Source organism: Phacochoerus africanus, chromosome 2 (assembly GCF_016906955.1).
Source record: "Phacochoerus africanus isolate WHEZ1 chromosome 2, ROS_Pafr_v1, whole genome shotgun sequence".
Taxonomy (NCBI): Eukaryota; Metazoa; Chordata; class Mammalia; order Artiodactyla; family Suidae; genus Phacochoerus; species Phacochoerus africanus.
The window spans coordinates 105,044,519-105,064,446 of record NC_062545.1 but is presented as its reverse complement, the minus strand read 5'-3'; the positions used below and the strand labels follow the sequence as shown (position 1 = coordinate 105,064,446).

The 19,928-nt window shown below is 37.1% G+C and overlaps 1 protein-coding gene across 1 annotated transcript in view; it reads right to left on the bottom strand.

Annotated features, from left to right (window-relative positions):
• Window positions 1-19,928, bottom strand: part of DCC (DCC netrin 1 receptor) — a 1,209,032-nt gene that overhangs the window by 70,582 nt on the left and 1,118,522 nt on the right. The window contains exons 24-25 of the mRNA XM_047769428.1: window positions 16,276-16,502; window positions 10,415-10,531 (exon numbers count right to left, since the gene is read on the bottom strand). Of these exons, the coding sequence (XP_047625384.1) occupies window positions 10,415-10,531; window positions 16,276-16,502 (344 nt within the window). The remainder of the gene's footprint in view (window positions 1-10,414; window positions 10,532-16,275; window positions 16,503-19,928) is intronic.

Sequence of the window (19,928 nt, the reverse complement as noted above, 5' to 3'; positions counted from 1 at the left end):
TATATGATTCTTTTAGGTTAACAAAAATATTGAGTATACTTATTAAAAATATTGAGTATTTTTGCTATAAGTAGGTTGTTGTTTACCATCTCCTTTCTGCAATGGCCTATATATAACCTGGACTATGTGGAAATTCTATGTCCATTGCCCTTGATGAATATTCCTATTTCCTTCACATTTCCAGGTGTCCTTTCACAATCAATTGTGACTAAATGGCATTCATAAGTATCCACAACCTCCACCAAACCCCTCCTTTAGGAAAATAGTGAACATTCACAAATGTATTTTGCAGTTATTCTTAGTATAGTAGTAAAGAGCCCAAACAGTGGGGTCAAACTTCCTGGGTTAATTGTCTAGTTCTGCTACGTGGTGGAAAATAAGTGTTGTAGTCAGTATCTAAGATGCTATCCACTGATTCACATCCTTGTGGAGTTCCTTGCTTCATTTCACCAGAGTTGGTCTAGTGATCAATAGAACACAACAAAAGTAATGGTATGCCTCAAAATTAGGTTAAATGAGATCTCCCCCCCCCGTGTGTGTGTGTGTGTGTGTGTGTGTGTGTGTGTGTGTGTGTGTGTGTTTCTCTCTCTTGATTGCTCATTCTGGAGGAATCCAGAAGTCCCAGGAATCATGTCTTGAGGTCCCTAAGACAGACCTCCTGGATAAATCACTCCTGTATCCCTAAACCTCAGAAGATGCTGAAAAAATAAACTGCTGTTTTATGATGCTGACATTGTGAGGGTAATTTGCTATGAGTAGCAGATATTACACATTCACTTGAGAGTATATATAAGCTCTCTATTTCTGGGCTTTCTCATCTGTAAAGTAGAAATGATCACAGTACCAACTTATGGTATGATTCTGAGGATTAAAGAGATCATCCACAAAGAAATGCAGCAGGGTTGGGTAGTCAGGACTCAGCAATGTATAAATGTTGGTTATTTATATTAATCTGCTGTGCTCTAACAGATCTGCCCCAAGACTAGCTGAATACCATTCAATAGGAAATATTGTTTAAAATGACTTCCTTATATGTCTATGACTTTGATTATGGTGAGAGTTTCATGGGTATATGCGTATGTCTAAACTTAGTAGATTGTATACCTTAGGATACACATAGTTATATATATATATATATATATATGTGTGTGTACATATCAATTATATCTCAACCATACTTTTAAAAATAAGCAAAAATTTAAAAATATGATCATTTAAAATATAAGCCAAAAATTTCCAAAGATACTGAAAATTACCATCATTAAAATGTAACTAGTTCTATGAAAATGTCATCTTACATTTGAAAGAGGAGTGCGATATATTCAGATAGAGGCAACTAAATAGTAGTTTTTAACTCAAATTTGGACCTCAAGGAATTATGGTGACTTTAAGATTTATGACATGAGAAAGAAAAGTTATTTCTCTAGAGAAGGATAATAACAGGAATTATGATTATAAAACCAAATGTGGGTTTCAATTTTGATTCTATCATTTATTAGCTAAGGGAAGGCCTTTAGTTTATCTAAGGTTACCTGGCCCATTTTTTTTTCATGTGGTTTTTTTACACACTTTATAAGATGAGGTGGGCAGTGGAGGTGACTGGACAGGTGACTGCCACGGGAAAGCTGTGAAAATGTCCTAAGAGCGAATGGCGTTCACTGTGCATTTCATTGTAAAAATCTCTAAGATGTTAGGAATTAAGGAAGAACTGGGTGACATACATTTGAAAAAGTGAGGACGCATCTAGGTCCATCCATGTTGCTGCAAATGGCAATATTTCATTCCTTTTTTATGGCTAACCTAGAGGATATTATACTTAGTGAAGTAAGTCAGACAGAAAAAGACAAATATGATGTTACTTATATGTGGAATCTAAAAATAATACAATAAAAATAATACAAATTAACCTATATACAAAACAGAAACAGATTCACAAACATAGAAAACAAACTTATAATTACCAAAGGGGAAGGGGGGTGGAAATTAGGAGTATGGGATTAGCAGCTACAAACTACTGCACATAAAATAAACAACAAGGACTTACTGTATAGCATAGACAATAATATTCATGGCTTATAATAACCTATAATGGAATATAATCTAAAAGCCCTGAATCACTTTGCTGTACACATGAAACCAACACAATACTGTGGGAAAAAAGTAAGGGATCTTTAGTTTTCATATTGCTCTGGGAATCCTTTCTTAAGGCTATGTCTATATTCCTTCTGTACTCCATAATCCAAAATTCTTTCACCAACACTGTCAGGTCCCATCTTGATTATTCTTATATCTCTGACAATTATGCTATTTTCTTGCCTTGTAAAATCCTGCCAAAAAACACAATTCTGTATTCCCCATAGGTACCACTGCTAACTTAAAGGCTAAATTCTGACCATGTCTGCACAATCCTACTGATCTGCTGGTTTAGTTAATCCAGTAGAATTACTAATCAATGAATTTTATTTAAAAGGTCAAGAAACGACCTCTATGTTTTCAACTCATATTCAGTAACAACTGTTATAAAGTTATTTATGCAGCACTGTGACAGTTATAGGGATACATAAAAATACTCTTCCTGCAGAAATTCAAAGAAGAATGAAGAATGACATTCAAGACTGAGAGGACAGAAACCAACTTAAAAGTTATCATTAAAACTAAATTAAAGCAAATAATGAGAATGCGGAAAAAAAAAAGAGTTGGTTTTCATAGAGAATGTTCTAGAAAGGCTCAAAGCCAGTATCCATCCTATCATAAAAGCAAAATTATATGCTCTGCCTTTCCTCAGTCTTTTCTTAGACTCTAGGTTAATGTTTTTGAGACTTCATTTTTCTTTAAAGGCTGACTTTACATTTTTTCCCTTATATATTTACAATGAAAGAAAAAAAAAACCCTGAAAAAAAATGAAATTCAAGAGGCTTTTACCTGACAAATTCTCATATGGTAGATAATTAAAATTGTACAATTGATGTGATCTAGCAGGGTATCTGCTTCCATCTATATCCCTCATTTTGCAGAGGAAGAAAACACAAGTTGAAAATAGAAAGGGAATTTTTCTAGGGCCAAACACATAGTTATGTCCCAATGAGTAATAAAATACTGAAAATTAAAACAAAACAAAACAAAACAAAAAAAAACAACAACCAAAAACCAAAAACCTGCATTCTCCAGGAACTGCTCTCAGCAAAGACGTTACTCACTCAAGGTTACACCTTACTTCCTAGGAGCAGCCTGCTCCTCATCTGGGACAAGGAACAAGGACAATCCCAGCACCAGAGCAACCTGTGGTTAGTTGAGGCCTCCATTAAACTGCAGCATCAGTTCAATATCTCCCTCCTAGAAGGCTACATCCTTTTCCCTCACAGGTGTTATTCCAGAAAGCACTTGCTAATAAATCTCCTGCTCTTCAATCTCTGTTCAGAGTCTGATTCCTAGAAACACAGCATATAACCCTTACTTATCCTTGAAAATTTAAGGAAAGTTATATTTGAGGCTTCTTATGTCTCAGAATTAATTTCATTTAGATAAAGAAAAAAACACTTAAAATAATTCTTTGGCCATGATAAAAATAGGAAAGTTTCAATTTTCTAGGAAAGACTGGACAGGGGAAATCAGAATATCTGGGTTTTTCTCCTGCCTGTTCTTTCAGATGCTCTGCTTCTCATGGGCATCGGTATCTTAGTGTGAAGTGTGTTCAGGGGTGAGAAGCAGCATATGCCACATAATGTTTTCAACCAAGATGTATAATCTTAGACAAATAAACAGATTTTTGCATTTCAATGAAATTAAATACCATTTCCCATGGGTTTTCAGAGCTAAAAACACTTCAGATAGTCTATATTTTATGTGCCAATTAACATTTTATAGAACGTGGTGAGATATGTCAAGGGAGGTGGGAATATAATCTTATAAAAATAGCAATTCTTAAGTGCAACAGCAAACATCTTTACACATGTGACTGGAAATCTAAACTATGCTATGATTTGGTTTATATAAGATTCGATACCCTAGTAAATCCAAGTAATTGCAAGTGAGGCTATCAGTAAATGTATTTACTATTCTGAATGAAATCATAACTCTGCCAAGATACAAATCTACAGTTTTTTCAGTCTAGTTACCAAAGGCCTATCAATCATGTCAATTGCAAAGAACCTATTTTATTTATCAGAAAGCCTAAGAATTTATTTTAAAATCAACTTTGATTATATGCTAAAGTCATTTTCTCTTGCTAGATGAGTTTTAGCAATAGAGTGTGTAGGCAATAAAGAGTGCAATGTGACAAAGTTATTTCAAAAGATACATATTCTATGGGCTCTTCATTTCTTATCAAAGTTGTATTTAAGTATAATACACATATTGAGGAGTTCCCGTCATGGCGCAGTGGTTAATGAATCCGACTAGGAACCATGAGGTTGCGGGTTCGGTCCCTGCCCTTGCTCAGTGGGTTAACGATCCGGCGTTGCTGTGAGCTGTGGTGTAGGTTGCAGACGCGGCTCGGATCCCACGTTGCTGTGGCTCTGGCGTAGGCCAGTGGCTGCAGCTCCGATTGGACCCCTAGCCTGGGAATCTCCACATGCCGCAGGAGCGGCCCAAGAAATAGCAAAAAGACAAAAAAAAAGAGTATAATACACATATTGAAAATTGAATATCCTCGGTAGCTCTTGGTGGTTTTCCAAAGTGAAATGTTTTGTAACCATCATCCAGGGCATGAAATGGAACAATCTCAGAAGTTGCCCCAGGGTTTCTTCTGTGAACTAATCACCACTTATCAAGAGTAACTACTCTTTTGAATTCTAACCTCAGAGATTATTTTGTCTGTTTTGAACTTTACATAAGTTGAATCATATAGATGTGTTAGGTTTCTCTCTTGCAAAATTATATCTCTGAGCCTCTCCATATTGTTTGTGTAGTTTCAGTTTGTTCATTTTTACTGCCACATGATATTCTATTGTGTGAATATATTATATATATAACAAAGTAACGGAGATATTATATGATGACTGGTATTGCCAAAAACATTCTTACACATGTCTTTGGGTGAGCATATTAATTATTTCTGTGGATATATACCCAAGACTGGAATATATCTGGGTATGGAACTGCTGAGTCAGAGTATCTCTATGTATTTTATAAATGTATTTAACTGTTTAAAATCATATATATATATATATATACATGCCTTCTACGATACTTTTAAAAATAAAAAAGACATAAATTACTTGTCATTTTAGGGTCCACATTCATGTAGAAGAAGATGTTGAGGATAAGAGAAGGTTTGCTGTCTCAGGCATAGAGCAATTCAGAGCTTGCAGTGGCCACATGATGCAGTGCAGTGAAATCAATAGACTTAAGTGCAGATTTTAGATTCAGACTCTCAGAACCTTGGTTTCTATGTTTGTAAACTAGAGAAGCTACTATCAAAAAAAAATCTTTAAGAAAGAATATAAATAATATAAGGCATATATTTCTCTGGAAAACAAGACACCATAGAAGCTCAGAGATCACACAGGTGTGCCCTGGAGTAAGTTTCTTGAGCTGTATGAATCTCTGTTTCCCATTTATAAAATCAAGATAATCTCACCATGTGACAACATTATGAGGATTAAATGAAATAATATTATCAAGGAGTTTAGCAAGTGAATAATATTCAGAAGTTCTCAATACTTGTTAGATTCCATGTCATTTTTCTTTCTTTCTGAGCACATTCTTTCCTTTACTGTTTAATGAAAACACTTCTAACTGCCCTATATCAGAAAATTTTATTAGAGGATATTCTATCACTGCTGAAAAAGAGCCCTAAAACACTGATGTGTTATAAACATCAGACATTCTTACATTTACAGGAAAGGCATTCTTACAAAAAAAGGCATTCTTGTAATACATTTATTCATCTAGTCATTCACTTGACAGATATTTAGCAAGTACCTATTTCATGCTAGGTATTAAGTTATACAGGGTTGGGTATGAAGATGAATCAGATACATTCTTTCCTTATCATGTAATACACAATCTGTTAGAGGAGAGAAGATGTGGACCTGAATACCTAAGCATATGAGGTAGTACTCTGTGCAATGAGTGCCACAGAAGTGGTAAAAAGAAAGGGTAAGAAAACAAAAGAAAGAAAGCCATTTCAGATGGACTAACCATAGAGGAAAGAATTTATGAGAACATCAATATCTCTCTGGGCTTTGAAAGATGCATAGAGCTTTGTTAGATAGAGATAGCCACCAAGTCATTTCAAAAGGTAATTAAAAAGTATTCAGAAGGAAAAAGGGTAATGCGTATTTGTAAACTGGTGATTAGTTTGGCTTGGCAGTCTAAGATACACACACACACACACACACACACACACACACACACACACACACACACACACATATTAGAATCCAAGATACACACACATATACACAAACATAGCAAGCAACATATACTAGAAATGTAGGCTTTAATATGGTATGTTCAGGAGTTGGTGTTTTTTCTGAAAGACAATGAGGTGCTATTGGGGAAAGTGTATAGAGTGAAATGCCATGTTTAAGTTGTTTCAGGAAGAAATTTGGCAAGCAGAATATAAAGAAGTCTGAAAGATACTAGAGAGAGGAAGACTAATTAGAGAGCTGCTTCGAAAGTTCAGGTGTGAGGCCATAAACAGGAGAATAAACATATGACTCTGGGGACTGAAAAGGTAGCCAGAGATTCAAAAGGTATTTTGGAAGAAAAAAGTCAAAGGGATATGGGAACTTAGATAAGGAAGTAACATATGCGAGAGAAAAGCCCACGAAGATTATGAAATACAATGATTTTTAGGAAGAAAGCTAAAGAAGATCGTCACAGATAGACCTTAGTTACAAGAGGAAAGTAGATGGAAGGAAAAAAAAATATAGGCAGTGAAGTGTACAGTGTCTCTCTAAGTAGTGAAAGGAATGAAAGGAAAAGGACAACAGCTTCCCAGAGGAATGCAGCTGGGAACAGAATGATTAGAGTGCAGAAATCCCAAGTCAGTTCTGAGTCCAAATGCTGACTCTGCCAATTACTCTCTGTATGACTGCAAGCTAGGTGCTTCAACTCACCAAGTCTTAGTTCTCTTCTTAATAAAATAGGCCAAAGAACATTTGGTATTTATTATAAACTCCATGTAAGTTTTTACACTGATAATAAAAGTGAGAGATATACTGAAACAGAGAGGAACCATGACATATAGTAGGTAGAAACAACCATGAGTTCATTTGTCTTAACTGTATTGATTGAGTGCCTACCATGGGCCAACCTCTGTTCTGGGTATTCTCGGTATTGAGGGTAAGAAGGGATCAAAGCAGGCAATATCTCTGTCCTCATGGCACTTATACTAAAATACAGAAAACAGATAATAAGTAAACACACACACACACAAAGCAAGGAGGATAATTATATATATTAACGAAGAAAAAAAAATGAAAGAGAATAAAGAGGGTAGGGAGTGACAAAGAATGCTCTTAGGCAATGGTGAAGGAAGACCCTTGTCTGTTCATGGTGGTGGCAGGTGAATAACACCTGGATAAAATGAGGGAAAAAAGCTAAGTGAAAAGAGATTCCAGACAAAGAGAGCAGTAAGTGAAAAGTCCCCGAGTTTGTGATTCTCCAAGGAACAGAGAGGAGAGCTGTGTGGCTGAAATGGATTATAGAAAGGAGACGCAGGAAACCAAGTAAAGGGTGTGTCAGAGGCTGGATCACAGGGTGCCTTATAGGGCATGGTAAAATCAGTGGATTTTGTTCCACACGTGATGGGATGTCAAGAGGAATAACATGATATAATTCACATATTAAAAAGCTGCGGTGTAGACAACTTACTGTTGTGTCAAGAGCTAAAATAAATAGATTAGTTATAAGCTTACAGCTACAGTCTACAATCTATAAGAGAGGGCAGTGGCTTGGATAAGGGGAAAAGAGTGGAGAAGAAAAGGAATGGTCATATCTGGGACACATTTTGAAAGCAGGAACTACAGGATTTTGTAAAAGACTGAATTTGGAATATGAGGAAATTCATATAAAGAAGTATGAAATTCGAGTTTTTAAACAAGAGTAAATGGATGAACAGTGGTGCCATGGATTGAATGGAGAAAACAGTACGATGATGAAGTTTGGAATTTGGAGGAAGGAATTATGGAAGAGGGAGGTTTCCACTTTGAGCCTACTTGGCTTGCCTATTACTATTATTATGCTTTTCTTTTTACAGTCACACCTGCAGCATATGGAAGTTCCCAGAGTAGGGGTTGAATCAGAGCTGCAGCTGTGGGCCTACTCCACAGGCACAGCAATACCAGGTCCAAGCCATATTTTTGACCTACACCACAGCTGTGGCAACGCTGAATCCTTAACCCACTGAGCAAGGCCAGGGTGAACCTGTATCTTCGCAGACACTATGTCATGTTATTTACCCGCTGAGCCACAATAGAGACTCCAGCTTGCCTAACAGGATAGCCATGTGCATGAGGTTAGTCAATATTTTAGATGGAAATTGATGGGGATTTCAGGAAGAGATTAAGCTAGTGATAAGACTGGGGATTCATGAGCATTTAAATAGCATTGAAGCCATTGGTACTAGTTGACGACATCTAAGAAGCTAGTGTAGATAGAAGAAAGAAGCTTGCACACTGAGCCCTAGGATACTCCTTGCCTCTGAAAGATTGGGAAGAAAAGGATGAATAAGTTAAGCACTAACAAACAGGAACAGCCAGTGGGCTAGGATGAAAACTAGGAACATTTAGAATACCACAGCCAAGTGGTGAAAGTGTTTCAGGAAAATAATAGTGAGAAAGTATGTCAACTTTTGCTGAGCATCGGAGAACTGATCATTTGGTAAGACAATATGGAGATTATTGATAATCTTGGCAACCTTGGTTTCAGTAGAGAGGGACTATGAAAATGTCATTAAAACTTGTGAGGATGATTTAAAGAGAAAAACATAAGTCTAGACAACTTTTAGTAGGTTTGTTGTTTTGTCTGGAAAGGGGGTGTGTGCTTTAGTTGGAAGGGCAAGTAGTTCCAGGGAGGATGCTTTAAAACAGGTGTTATGGGATAATGTTTATGCACTTACTGAAGTTATCAGTAGGAGGGGAAACTGCTGATGCAAAAAGGGAAGGAATGATTACAGAATAGTCCTTAACTGGGGAGAAGGGATGTCCTCAAGAGAAAGAGCTAGCCCTAGATAGGAGCAAAAATAGATCTACTAGGTTTGATGGGTGGATAAGGATACCATTTCTGAGTGCTGCTCATTTCTTGGTGATAGAGAAAGCACTCCTATTAGCTGGGAGTGGGAAAAGAAGAAAGGTACTGGGAGTCTGAAAAGTAAGAATATATATGAGACATTCATCTTGCAAAGTAAGACAATTACTGATTAAGAGAAATGAGTGTTATTTCCAAAAAGATGACAGTTCATCTTGGATTTATGGTCTTAAATACCCAGTAAACAGGTTATGTGATTTCTCCAAAGTCAGCTGATAGGGTACATGGTCAGTGTTGGAACAGGAGCTGATTTAACCAAGGATGAGTTTTTGTTTGTTTGTTTTTGTTTTTTTAGGTGAATGTGAAAGGGAAGAAGGAGATGAGGGTGTTTGCAAGGGTCTTAAAGTAATGAATGATGATAGCTTGGAAGCTGAGTTCAGATGGAAATGAAGACATAAGGGAGATGAGGGACAATGGGAGGTTGCAGAGTTAATGTACTGAAGGTCCAAGTGGGATTGACAAATTGTTGGCAAGGGTGCAATAAAATAGGTGACAGGAAAGTAATAAGGTATTAGAAAAAGGGATGATAGAAACTGACATTTTGTAGTGGGTGCAATTGTTGGTTTAGTCTGTGACATGGAATTGATAAATTAAGATGAGAACAAACTAATATTGTAGGTAACAGAAAGGGACTAACATCAGATGGATTATCTGCATGGATATTGTAATTATCAAGATAGATCACAGAGGTAATTGGAGAGGAAACGATTCCCAGCTACTAATATCTTCAGTGAATGTGGGCGTATGACAGAAAACTTCAACAAGAGGATAGTCAAAGTGATCATCTCAGTATTTATTTCAAGGGTGCTAGATTACTTAAGTTTGAAAAACGGCCATATTAAAAAATATTTAAAAATCTATGAAGATGGGCATTAGAATAAGATCAATTCATGGCAGAAATCCTAACTCTGTTAACATCTATTTGCATTTTTTGTAATTTCTTAAATATGAATTACCTGTTTGCCAGTAGATCATTTGATTGTGTAAACACATACAATAACAAAGTGAAAATTATGAATTCTACACATAGTTCAGTCATTCCTCATTATGTCTATTTTCCCAGAAAGCTCAGAGAAAACTCTAGTTTTTGATATGTATATACAAAAGTAATAAACAGAAATTTTCTCCTGTCTTCATTGCGGTACCCATCGTTACTCACCAGGATTGTTGGACTGAGCATCCATAGGGATCATAAGCTTGGCCCGGGTGGCTCGGCGTGCAGCCAGTGACCTCTCCAGAGTAGACATGGAGCTCCCTGCTTCTTCTGTGTCTTGACCTAAAAGAAAAACCATAATCCTGAGAGACATACTTTCTTTAATGAGGCAACACTTCATTTCTAGCCAGGAATGCCAATGCCTTTTTCATTATATTGATGTTTAAGATAATAGTACCTACTGTTTTGTTAACCAATCAATATGGTATCACTATACAAACATTAATAAAATTTACCATAACCTTGTTACCCAGGAGGAACCATTATTATTTTATTAATAATATTTACATATGTATGTATATATTTATTTTTTTAAATGCCATTATATCATATATATTATTTTGTGGCCTTCTTTAAAGAATAAAAATCTTTCTTTTTCAATAAATAAGTGAGGAATATAATTAATAGTATCATAATACTCAACTGTATGAATTTACCACAATCTTTGCAACCAGTACTAACATTCCAAAGACACGGCATCATACTATAAAACCACAGGGAACAAACTACCATCTTCAAAATTCAGTTAGGTATATCTATATAAATTTATTATAATTCCATAAATGTATCCTAATAAAGAGCCATAAACAGTAATGATACAATGATTTATGCAGATTTGAAAATTTTATAAAAATGTATGTTGAAAAATAAAATTGTTGTTCTGAATACTATGTATCACTAGAAAGTGTACTATTCATTGACATGCAGTTTTATAATTTTTTAATTGAAATACGGTTAATGTACGATATTATATTATTTTCAGGTGTGCAGTGAAATGATTCAGTATTTGCGTAGATTAAAAGTTATTACAAAATAACAGCTATAATTTCCTGTGTTGTACAATTCATCTGTGTTGTTTATCAACTTTATGCAGAGTAGTCTGTATCTCCTAACCCAATCCCCTATTTTGCTCCTCCTCCCTTCCCTCTTCCCACTGGTGACCACTAGTTTGTTTTCAACATAGCTAATTATTAGAGAAATGCAAATCAAAACCACAATGATATATCACCTCACATCTGTCAGAAAGGCTATCATCAAAAAGAACACAGATAACAAATGTTGGTGAAAATGTGGAGAAAAGGGAACTCTCTTCTATTTTGCTCCTTCTCCCTTTCCTCTTCCCACTGGTAACCACTAGTTTTGTTTTCTATATATAGAAAACAAATTGTTTTGCTATGTAAATTCATTCGTTTTATTTTCTAGATTCTGCAAATAAGCTATGTACTATTTTTATTTCTGTCTGACTTATTTCACTAAGCATAATATTTTCTAGGTCCATCCATGTTGCCACAACTGGTAGAATTTCATTCTTTTCCATGGCTGAATAATATTCCATTGCGTATACAAGCCACATATTCCTAACATGCTCATCTGTTGATGGACACTTTGGTTATATCCATACTTCAGCTATTGTAAATAGTTTTGCTATGAATACTGGGGAGCATATATCTTTTTAAATTAGTGTTTATACATAAGTTTTTTTTTTTTTTGGATATATACCCAGGAGTAGAAATGCTGGACCGCACAGTAATTCTATTTTTAGTTTCGAGGAACCTCCTATAATACTGTTTTCCACAGTGGCTGTACCATCTTATATTCCCACCTATGGTGAATAAAGAGTTCCCTTTTCTCCACATTTTCACCAACATTTGTTATCTGTGTTCTTTTTGATGATAGCCTTTCTGACAGATGTGAGGTGATATATCATTGTGGTTTTGATTTGCGTTTCTCTAATAATTAGCTATGCTGAGCAATTTTCATGTGTGTGGTAGCCATCTGTATGACTTTGAAAAAATGTCAATTCAGGTCTTCTGCCCATTTTTTTAAGCTCTTTGTTTTGTTTTGTTTTTTGATATTGAGTTGTATGAGCTGTTTATTTTTTTTTTGGGGATATAAACCCTGGTCAGTCATATCATTTGGAAATATATTTTCTCTTTCAGTAGGCTTTCTTGTTATTTTGTCAATGGTTTCCTTTACTGTGAAAAAGCTTTTAAATTTAAGTTGGTTCCATTTTTTTTAATTGTGGCTTTTATTTCTTTTTCTTTAGGAGAAAGATCCAAAAAATAATGCTATGGTCTATGTTGAAGAGTATACTGCCTATCTTCTCTTCTAGGAGTTTTATGCTTTCAGCTCTTACATTTAAGTCCTTAATCCATTTTGAGTTCGTTTTTATTCATTTGAGTTCAACATTGAGGAAATGTAAGCTCATTATTTTACATGTAGCTTTCCAGTTTTCCCAGCATCACTTATTGAAGAAACTATCTTTTCTCCTTTGTATGTTTTTGTCTAATTTGTCATAGATTAACCACAGGTACCTAGGTTTATTTGGGGGCTCTTTATTCTTTTCCACTGTCTATGTGTCTGTTTTTGTGCCAGTACCATTCTGTTTGGATTGCTATAGCTTTGTAGTATACAAAGTAGTATCCTCCTCTGAACCCAGGGAGCCTGATACCTTCAACTTCGTACTTTTTTTCTCAAGACTGTTTTGACAATTTGGGGTCTTTTGTGGTTTCACAAATGATATAAGATAATTTGTTCTAGTTCCATGAAAAATGTTAAGAGTATTTTGACAGGGATTCCATTAAATCTGTAGATTGATTTGAATAGCATGGCCATTTTAAACAACATTAATCCTTATAATCAGCATTTTGTCCTCTTAACCAAGACAGCATAGAGAACACTTCATGTATTGTAAAGTATAACAAACAGGATTTTGAGTTCTACTTTCCTTGTTATTATGGAGCTGGCAAGAGGGTCCTCAAATTAAAGACAGATAGGTACAACTATCCTCTCATTCTAAAGAAAACAGTCATCATTTGGAGTCAAACTTTTCCCAAGATTTATCAAGAGACATCAAAAGTTGTCTGGCTACCCCTAACTGGCATATGAATATAGAAATAAGGGAAAAATCAAGAATTAGGAATCATAGATATCATTAGCAAAATCTTCTGAGGGCTTAGAGGCAATTTCATTCTCTCCAGTGAGAGGCAGAGATGTTCTTCCATTCAGTATGTCTGGTATGGAGCAAAGCTATAGGAATGAACACCCATAGACTACTGGGATTACTGTAAAATAATCTTTTATTCATTCTCCAAGTAGAAGCTTATTCAGATAGCAGGCTTGCTGGTCTACCTTGTGTCTATTTAAACAGAGGGAGAGGTCATTAAAGAAAGCAAGGTTGAGAGAGGGCCAATGTGGATTAAAAGCCCTCTCATCTTTTGGGTCATAAAAGATGTAGGAGCTTCCTCTGGGTCATGTGGGCACTTCAAAAGTGGGTCAGACTTGAGTCCTCTTGCTGGAATTCATTTAAGTAGACCTGACCCACCAGAGGGCCAGTGAGGATGACATTTAGAGCCATTCCTGGAGGGAGAGGATTAAGCCCTGACTTGATATCCCAGGTCATGGAATTGGCCAGGGGAGGCACCCCACAGGATCTCATAAAGAATTCATATTGTATTTCCTAAGAATTTGGATGCCACATGAAGATAGCTAATGTGCCCAGAAAATCATGAACAACTTCACAAACTGTGCTTTCTTCCTTCCCTCTTTCCTTTTCTCTTCCCATCTTTTCTTCACCTTCTGTCTCCATCACCCCCACAAAGCCAGGAAGAGCAGGTAGGTGGCAAGAATGGGTAAAAGTGTTTCTGAAATGGAATGTGCCCCCTCTTTCCATTCCACCTCCACCAATCCATTTTACTCCAAGATGCTGGAGGATTTAAAAAACAAATTGTAGTCCCCAGTCCTCAGAGCAAAAAGTCTGCCAGGCCATAATGGGAGAAGATTTTTTAATTTAAATTTCAGAATGTCACACCATCATAAATAAGTCCACAAATAACAAAGGTAGAGAGGGTATGGAGAAAAGGGAACCCTCCTACACTGTTGGTGGGAATGCAAATTGGCACAACCACTATGGAAAACAGTATGGGGGTATCTTAGAAAACTAAATATAGAATTACCATATGACCCAGCAATTCCACTCTTGGGCATATATCTGGACAAAACTTTCCTTGAAAAAGATACATGTACCCAAATGTTCATTGCAGCACTATTCACATAGCCAGGACATGGAAACAACCTAAATGTCCATCAACAGATGAATGGATTAAGAAGATGTGGTATATATACACAATGGAATACTACTCAGCCATAAAAAGAACAAAATAATGCCATTTGCAGCAACATGGATGGAACTAGAGACTCTCATACTAAGTGAAGTCAGAATGAAAAAGACAAATACTATACGATATCACATACATCTGGAATCTAATATATGATACAAATGAAACTTTCCACATAAAAGAAACTCATGGATTTGGAGAACAGACTTGTGGTTACCGAGGGAGAAGGGGAGGAGAGGGAGTAGGATGGACTAGGAATTTGGGGTTAATAGATGCAAACTATTGCCTTTGGAATGGATAAGCAATGAGATCCTGCTGTATAGTACTGGGAACTATATCTAGTCACTTATGTATATGTGTATGTATGACTGGGTCACCTTGCTGTACAGTAGAAGAAAATTGACAGAACACTGTAAACCAGCTATGATGGAAAGAATAAAAATCATTTAAAAAAAGAAGATAAGTAAATTTCAGAATAATTTTTAATGGAACTAGACTATACTTTTTAATAATTTAAAGTGGCAGAGAAGTTAGGAACCCTGCTTGAGATATTATTTAAGGTCTAAAAAGGAATACTAAACTCATGATTGAAAAATAAGTAATTAAAGGAGTTCCTGCTGTGGTGCAGTGGGTTAAGAACTTGACTGCAGCACCTTAGTTTGCTGCGGAGTTGTGAGTTTGATCCTCAGCCTGGTGCAGCAGGTTAAAGGATCTCATATTACCACAGCTGTGGTGTAGGTCACAGCTATGGCTCGGATTCAGTCCCTGGCCAGGGAACTTCTATATGCCATGGATATGGCCATTAAAAAAAAAATCAGTAATCAAAGTCCTCATTTAAACAACTCTGTAAGAAGGTCTAATCCACCAGTTACATACTCAAACAACTAAAATGTTTTAATCTGGTTTTTAAAAAAATCCCCTCATTCTACAAACACATAGTAGACCAAGAGATTTTTTTGATGAGAGTAGTGGGTTAATTATTCAACTTCCCATAAGCATTTTGAAACTCTAGAACCCACTGAAAGTGAGATATCTTACAACCACTTTCTGGATTTCTCAGTTATTCCTGGACATGGATTGTTTTGCACCCAATCATTAAACAGTAGGCCTTCTTTTTTTTTTTTTTAATTAGATCACTTTGTGTGCCGCTAGAGCCTTCAGACAGACTATTAGACCAAGCTGGTGATCATGTCATGTGATTGCACAGGAACGATAGTTGATCTCTATAGTAATCAAGGTAAAATAATAGAACAGGTGATGTTTTCATACTTCAGGAGTTCCTGGTATGATTTTTTAAAGCAGGGAATTGATAACAACTTTAAAATCAAATGTTCACAGACACTGGGAACTAAAATACATGCAAACGGCTTTGGATTTTGCCTTGACAAAACAAGAGGCAACAAAAGGCAATCGATTCACTTAGCCTTCACATTTCAATACATCCCAAGGGCATCACTTCCTACCTCTCAGAAGTTTCAAGAAGCATTATGACTCTAAAAGGCAGTCAACAGGATGATGGAATAGACACTAAACCTGGTGAACCGACCACATTTATATCAGATTATTTAACTACTGGCAAGTGACCTGCAAGTTAGTGGGAAGGGTGGGTCCACAAAAGAGGGAGCAGAGAGCTCCTCTGTGGGGTTCAGTGTGGGCTTTTCTTCCTAAATCCAGAGAGAAGGGCATTACCTGAATGAGAGGTGCTTTTGCTCCCCAGTTGGGTTTCTGACTGGCTGTGACTGACTGGTGTGAGGTCTTGGCAACTCTGGATGGGAGAGTCCCTTCCTGTCGGGTCAGTGCCTGCTGGCTTCTCAATATTTTTCATCTCCATTTCTTCATGATGGATCCACAGATCAGGTGGCCGGAGGTCCTTCTGGCTGCCCTTCCTTTTGCCAACACTGTGGGTGGCCCGTTTCCTGAGGAGCAAAATGAGAAGACAAATATGAGTTCCTGTATTCAATAGCTCTTACTCTTTTTTTTTTTTTTTTTCCTCAGTCAATTCAAGTTAGAAGCAGGGAAGGAAACAAAAGGGGTCCCAGGAGAAAACCTTGAAATCCAGGAATTGGCAGACTTCACCACATTTATGGGAGACATGGTGCTGAATCCCCAGGGTCCTGGCAGCCTGCCAGGCAGTGCCTTCCTCCAGCTTCCCTGCTGCGGATTTGAGTACAAGGTGACAATGGGTTAGATGGAGCCATATGCCCATCTTTGGAGCTGGGCATAAGGTAACTGACGGCAACATCTGTTTGGGAGATAAATGACAGAGTTGCTTCAAAAGGGCAAAGACAAAGAAAAAGGCCAGAATGTGTGCCAACAGCCAAGATGGGGCCTTAGAAGAAAGTCTATACCTCAGCTGTCCAATCTCATGTGCAGCTAGGAAGCTGGCTATTTGCAGACAAAAGGATGTAAGAGTACATTCTTAGGACAATCAAATACGTTTTTGTCCTAGAGTCACTAAGTGTCTGGATTCAAACACAATAAAACCCATCCTTCGAAGAGAGAAGAAGACACGTTGGGGGTGCACATTAAAAGTCTCTTATTTTCCTCAGTAAGAATTTAGCAATCATTAATTTATTTTTCCATGGCAGTCTCCTCTTGAGGCTAGAGAGATTCCAATGTTCCCCAAATGCTAAGTCATGAAGCCACTGCTCCCATTACCAGCTCTCCACAGCAGGGGTCAGTAAACTACAGCCCAGGGGCCAAATCTTCCCACTGCCTACTTGTGTAAATAAAGTTTTATTGGAATCCCACCCAGCTCATTTGTTTTCAAACTGTAGAGCGGAGGGTTGCAACCAAGACCTTGTAGTCCACAAAGCCTGAAATATTTACTCTGGGGCCCTTTTCAGAAATGATTTTCAACCTCTGTTCTTTGGTTTTAAAATAATAATAATAAAAAAAAAAACCTCTACTTGTAGCTTCCACTTCTTTTGAAATAATAATGTCCCTTCATAAGGCAGAATTCAGACAGTTAAAATCTAAACTTTGGCAGAAACCCAGAGAGGTACCTCTTTCTCATTTGTCCGATGAATGGTTTATGAGGATAACTGCCTTCATGCTAGCCAAATGGTTCCAACAAACTACTCTCCATGGAGACCGTGTAACCTGTGCAAGGCCACTGAGAATGGCTCTAGTTTCCCAATTGTTCGATAAGATGCTTTGTAGATATGAGGCAACTGCTAAACGTTTAATACTGTGATTGGTTGAATTGTTCCTAACATTTTTTTGTTTTGTTTTGTTGTCTTTTCTGAAGCAGAGGGATGAGGATAAAAAACAATGAACTCCAGACTTAGTTATCTATTTTGGAGTTTAGTGGAGAAATAATGCAGAGTTTTCTGCTCTAATATTTTTCCAACCACTACCTGCAATTTGCTGATTTCCTGGTGGTAACCTTACCACCACAATGGTCTATACAACCCCTAGAGCATTTTCTTATGTTAAAGATAATAACTCTCTTGGGAGTTCCTGTTGGGGTACAGTAGAAATGAATCTGACTAGTATCCACTTGGATGTGGGTTCCATCCCTGCCTTTGCTCAGTGGATTGGGGATATGGCATTGCCATGAGCTGTGGTTTAGGTCACAGATGTGGCTTAGATCCTGCGTGGTTGTGGCTGTGGTGTAGACCAGCAGCTGTGGTCCCAATTCAACCCCTAGCCTGGGAACTTCCATATGCCACAGGAATGGCCCCAAAAAGCAAAAAAAAAAAAAAAAAAAAAAAAAAAAAAAGCAAAAAAAAAGTTAATAACTCTCTTACTAACCATCTGTTCCCTGAATTCATTTCCTTACACTTCACCTGCCCATAGGAAATGGGCCTGCAACTCAAACATAGCTCTTTATATAATCCATCTCTGGTCACTTAGAAGAATTTAAAGTCATTTTCAGACTTGGAGATTTCACCCTATTATCTTTCTTTCTAACAAGTCAAGTGCTAAAGAATTTAAACCCTGGTGCGCTTATGACTGCATACAGAGACACATCAGTTTCCAAATACAAGGCAAGATAGTCCAAATTTCCGTGATCACTCAATATTCAAATACCCTGTGGGAAGAAGTTTGTCAAATAATTTTTGAAGCAAGAAGTAAATGATGAATTCTGGCTTCCTTGTTTACATCTATGCCTTATTCATTTGTTCGTTCATTCATTTACCAGTTCCTGCCAGACCTCACTAGGTGTATTCCTTTTTTTTGTGTGTGTGTCTTTTTGCCTTTTCCAGTACTGCTCCCATGGCATATGGAGGTTCCCAGGATAGGGGTCGAATCAGAGCTGTAGCTGCCGGCCTACACCAGAGCCACAGCAATGAGAGATCCAAGCCGTGTCTGTGACCTACATCACAGCTCACAGCAACACCGGATCCTTAACCCACTGAGCAATGCCAGGGATCAAACCTGCAACCTCGTGGTTCCTAGTCAGATTTGTTAACCACTGAGCCACAACGGGAACTCTGTATTCCTTTTTTTTTTAAAAAAAGTTCTAAACATGATTGAGGCAAAATCTTTTTTAGTATATTATGGTCTATAACCTCCATCTGAAAATAATTATTCCTGATAAAACACATAAGCATTTTTCTGATGAATTCTAACCAGATCAAGACCTCTTCTGAGGAGCTGCTCATTATCCCAGCTGACTGTCATCAAGAATCTAAAGATCTCTAAATAGACTTGATTTCCTTTTGTATATATTCTAGGAAAGACCATCTAACCACTTCTGTTTTCTATCATATCTCTTATCAAGAGAGAAATCTTTGGCCTTGGAGAGGCCTCCCTCCCCTGTCTGTAGTTGCACAGTGGTCAATACAGCAGGTTTGTAATAAAAGTGACATCTACTCATAACTAAGTAGTGTGAAATTTATCTTAAAACTTGCAAGAACAGCTGTCACCTCCACCTTCTGTCCATCTGCTGGTTCCTTGACTGCTTCCCATTTCAGGCCCAAGTTCCTCTCTCTCACCATTAGAATCTTCAAAATTTGAATGTAGTGCAGTGGTACTTTAGTGCAACGGTACTTGAACCAGCAGCATTATTGTAATAATTCTAACCTGGGAACTTGTTAGAAATGCACATTCTCAGGCCCCAGCTCTTACAAATTAGAAACTTGGAAAGGGTAGTGAGGCTGAGTAATCTGTGTTTTAACAGCTTTTGAGGGGAATCTGATGCCCCTAAACTTTGAGAAACACTGTCTTAGCAAATTATATGGTTTTGTTTGTGCATTTTTATTATAAAGCTTTTTTCTATTTATTGTAGAATATGTCATGTTTATCCCTCCCCACACGCATCTTTTCTTACAGGCATTGGCAATTTTTTAGCTTCCAAAAATAGCTGTGGGGAAGGTGGATCCCTTCCTACTTGT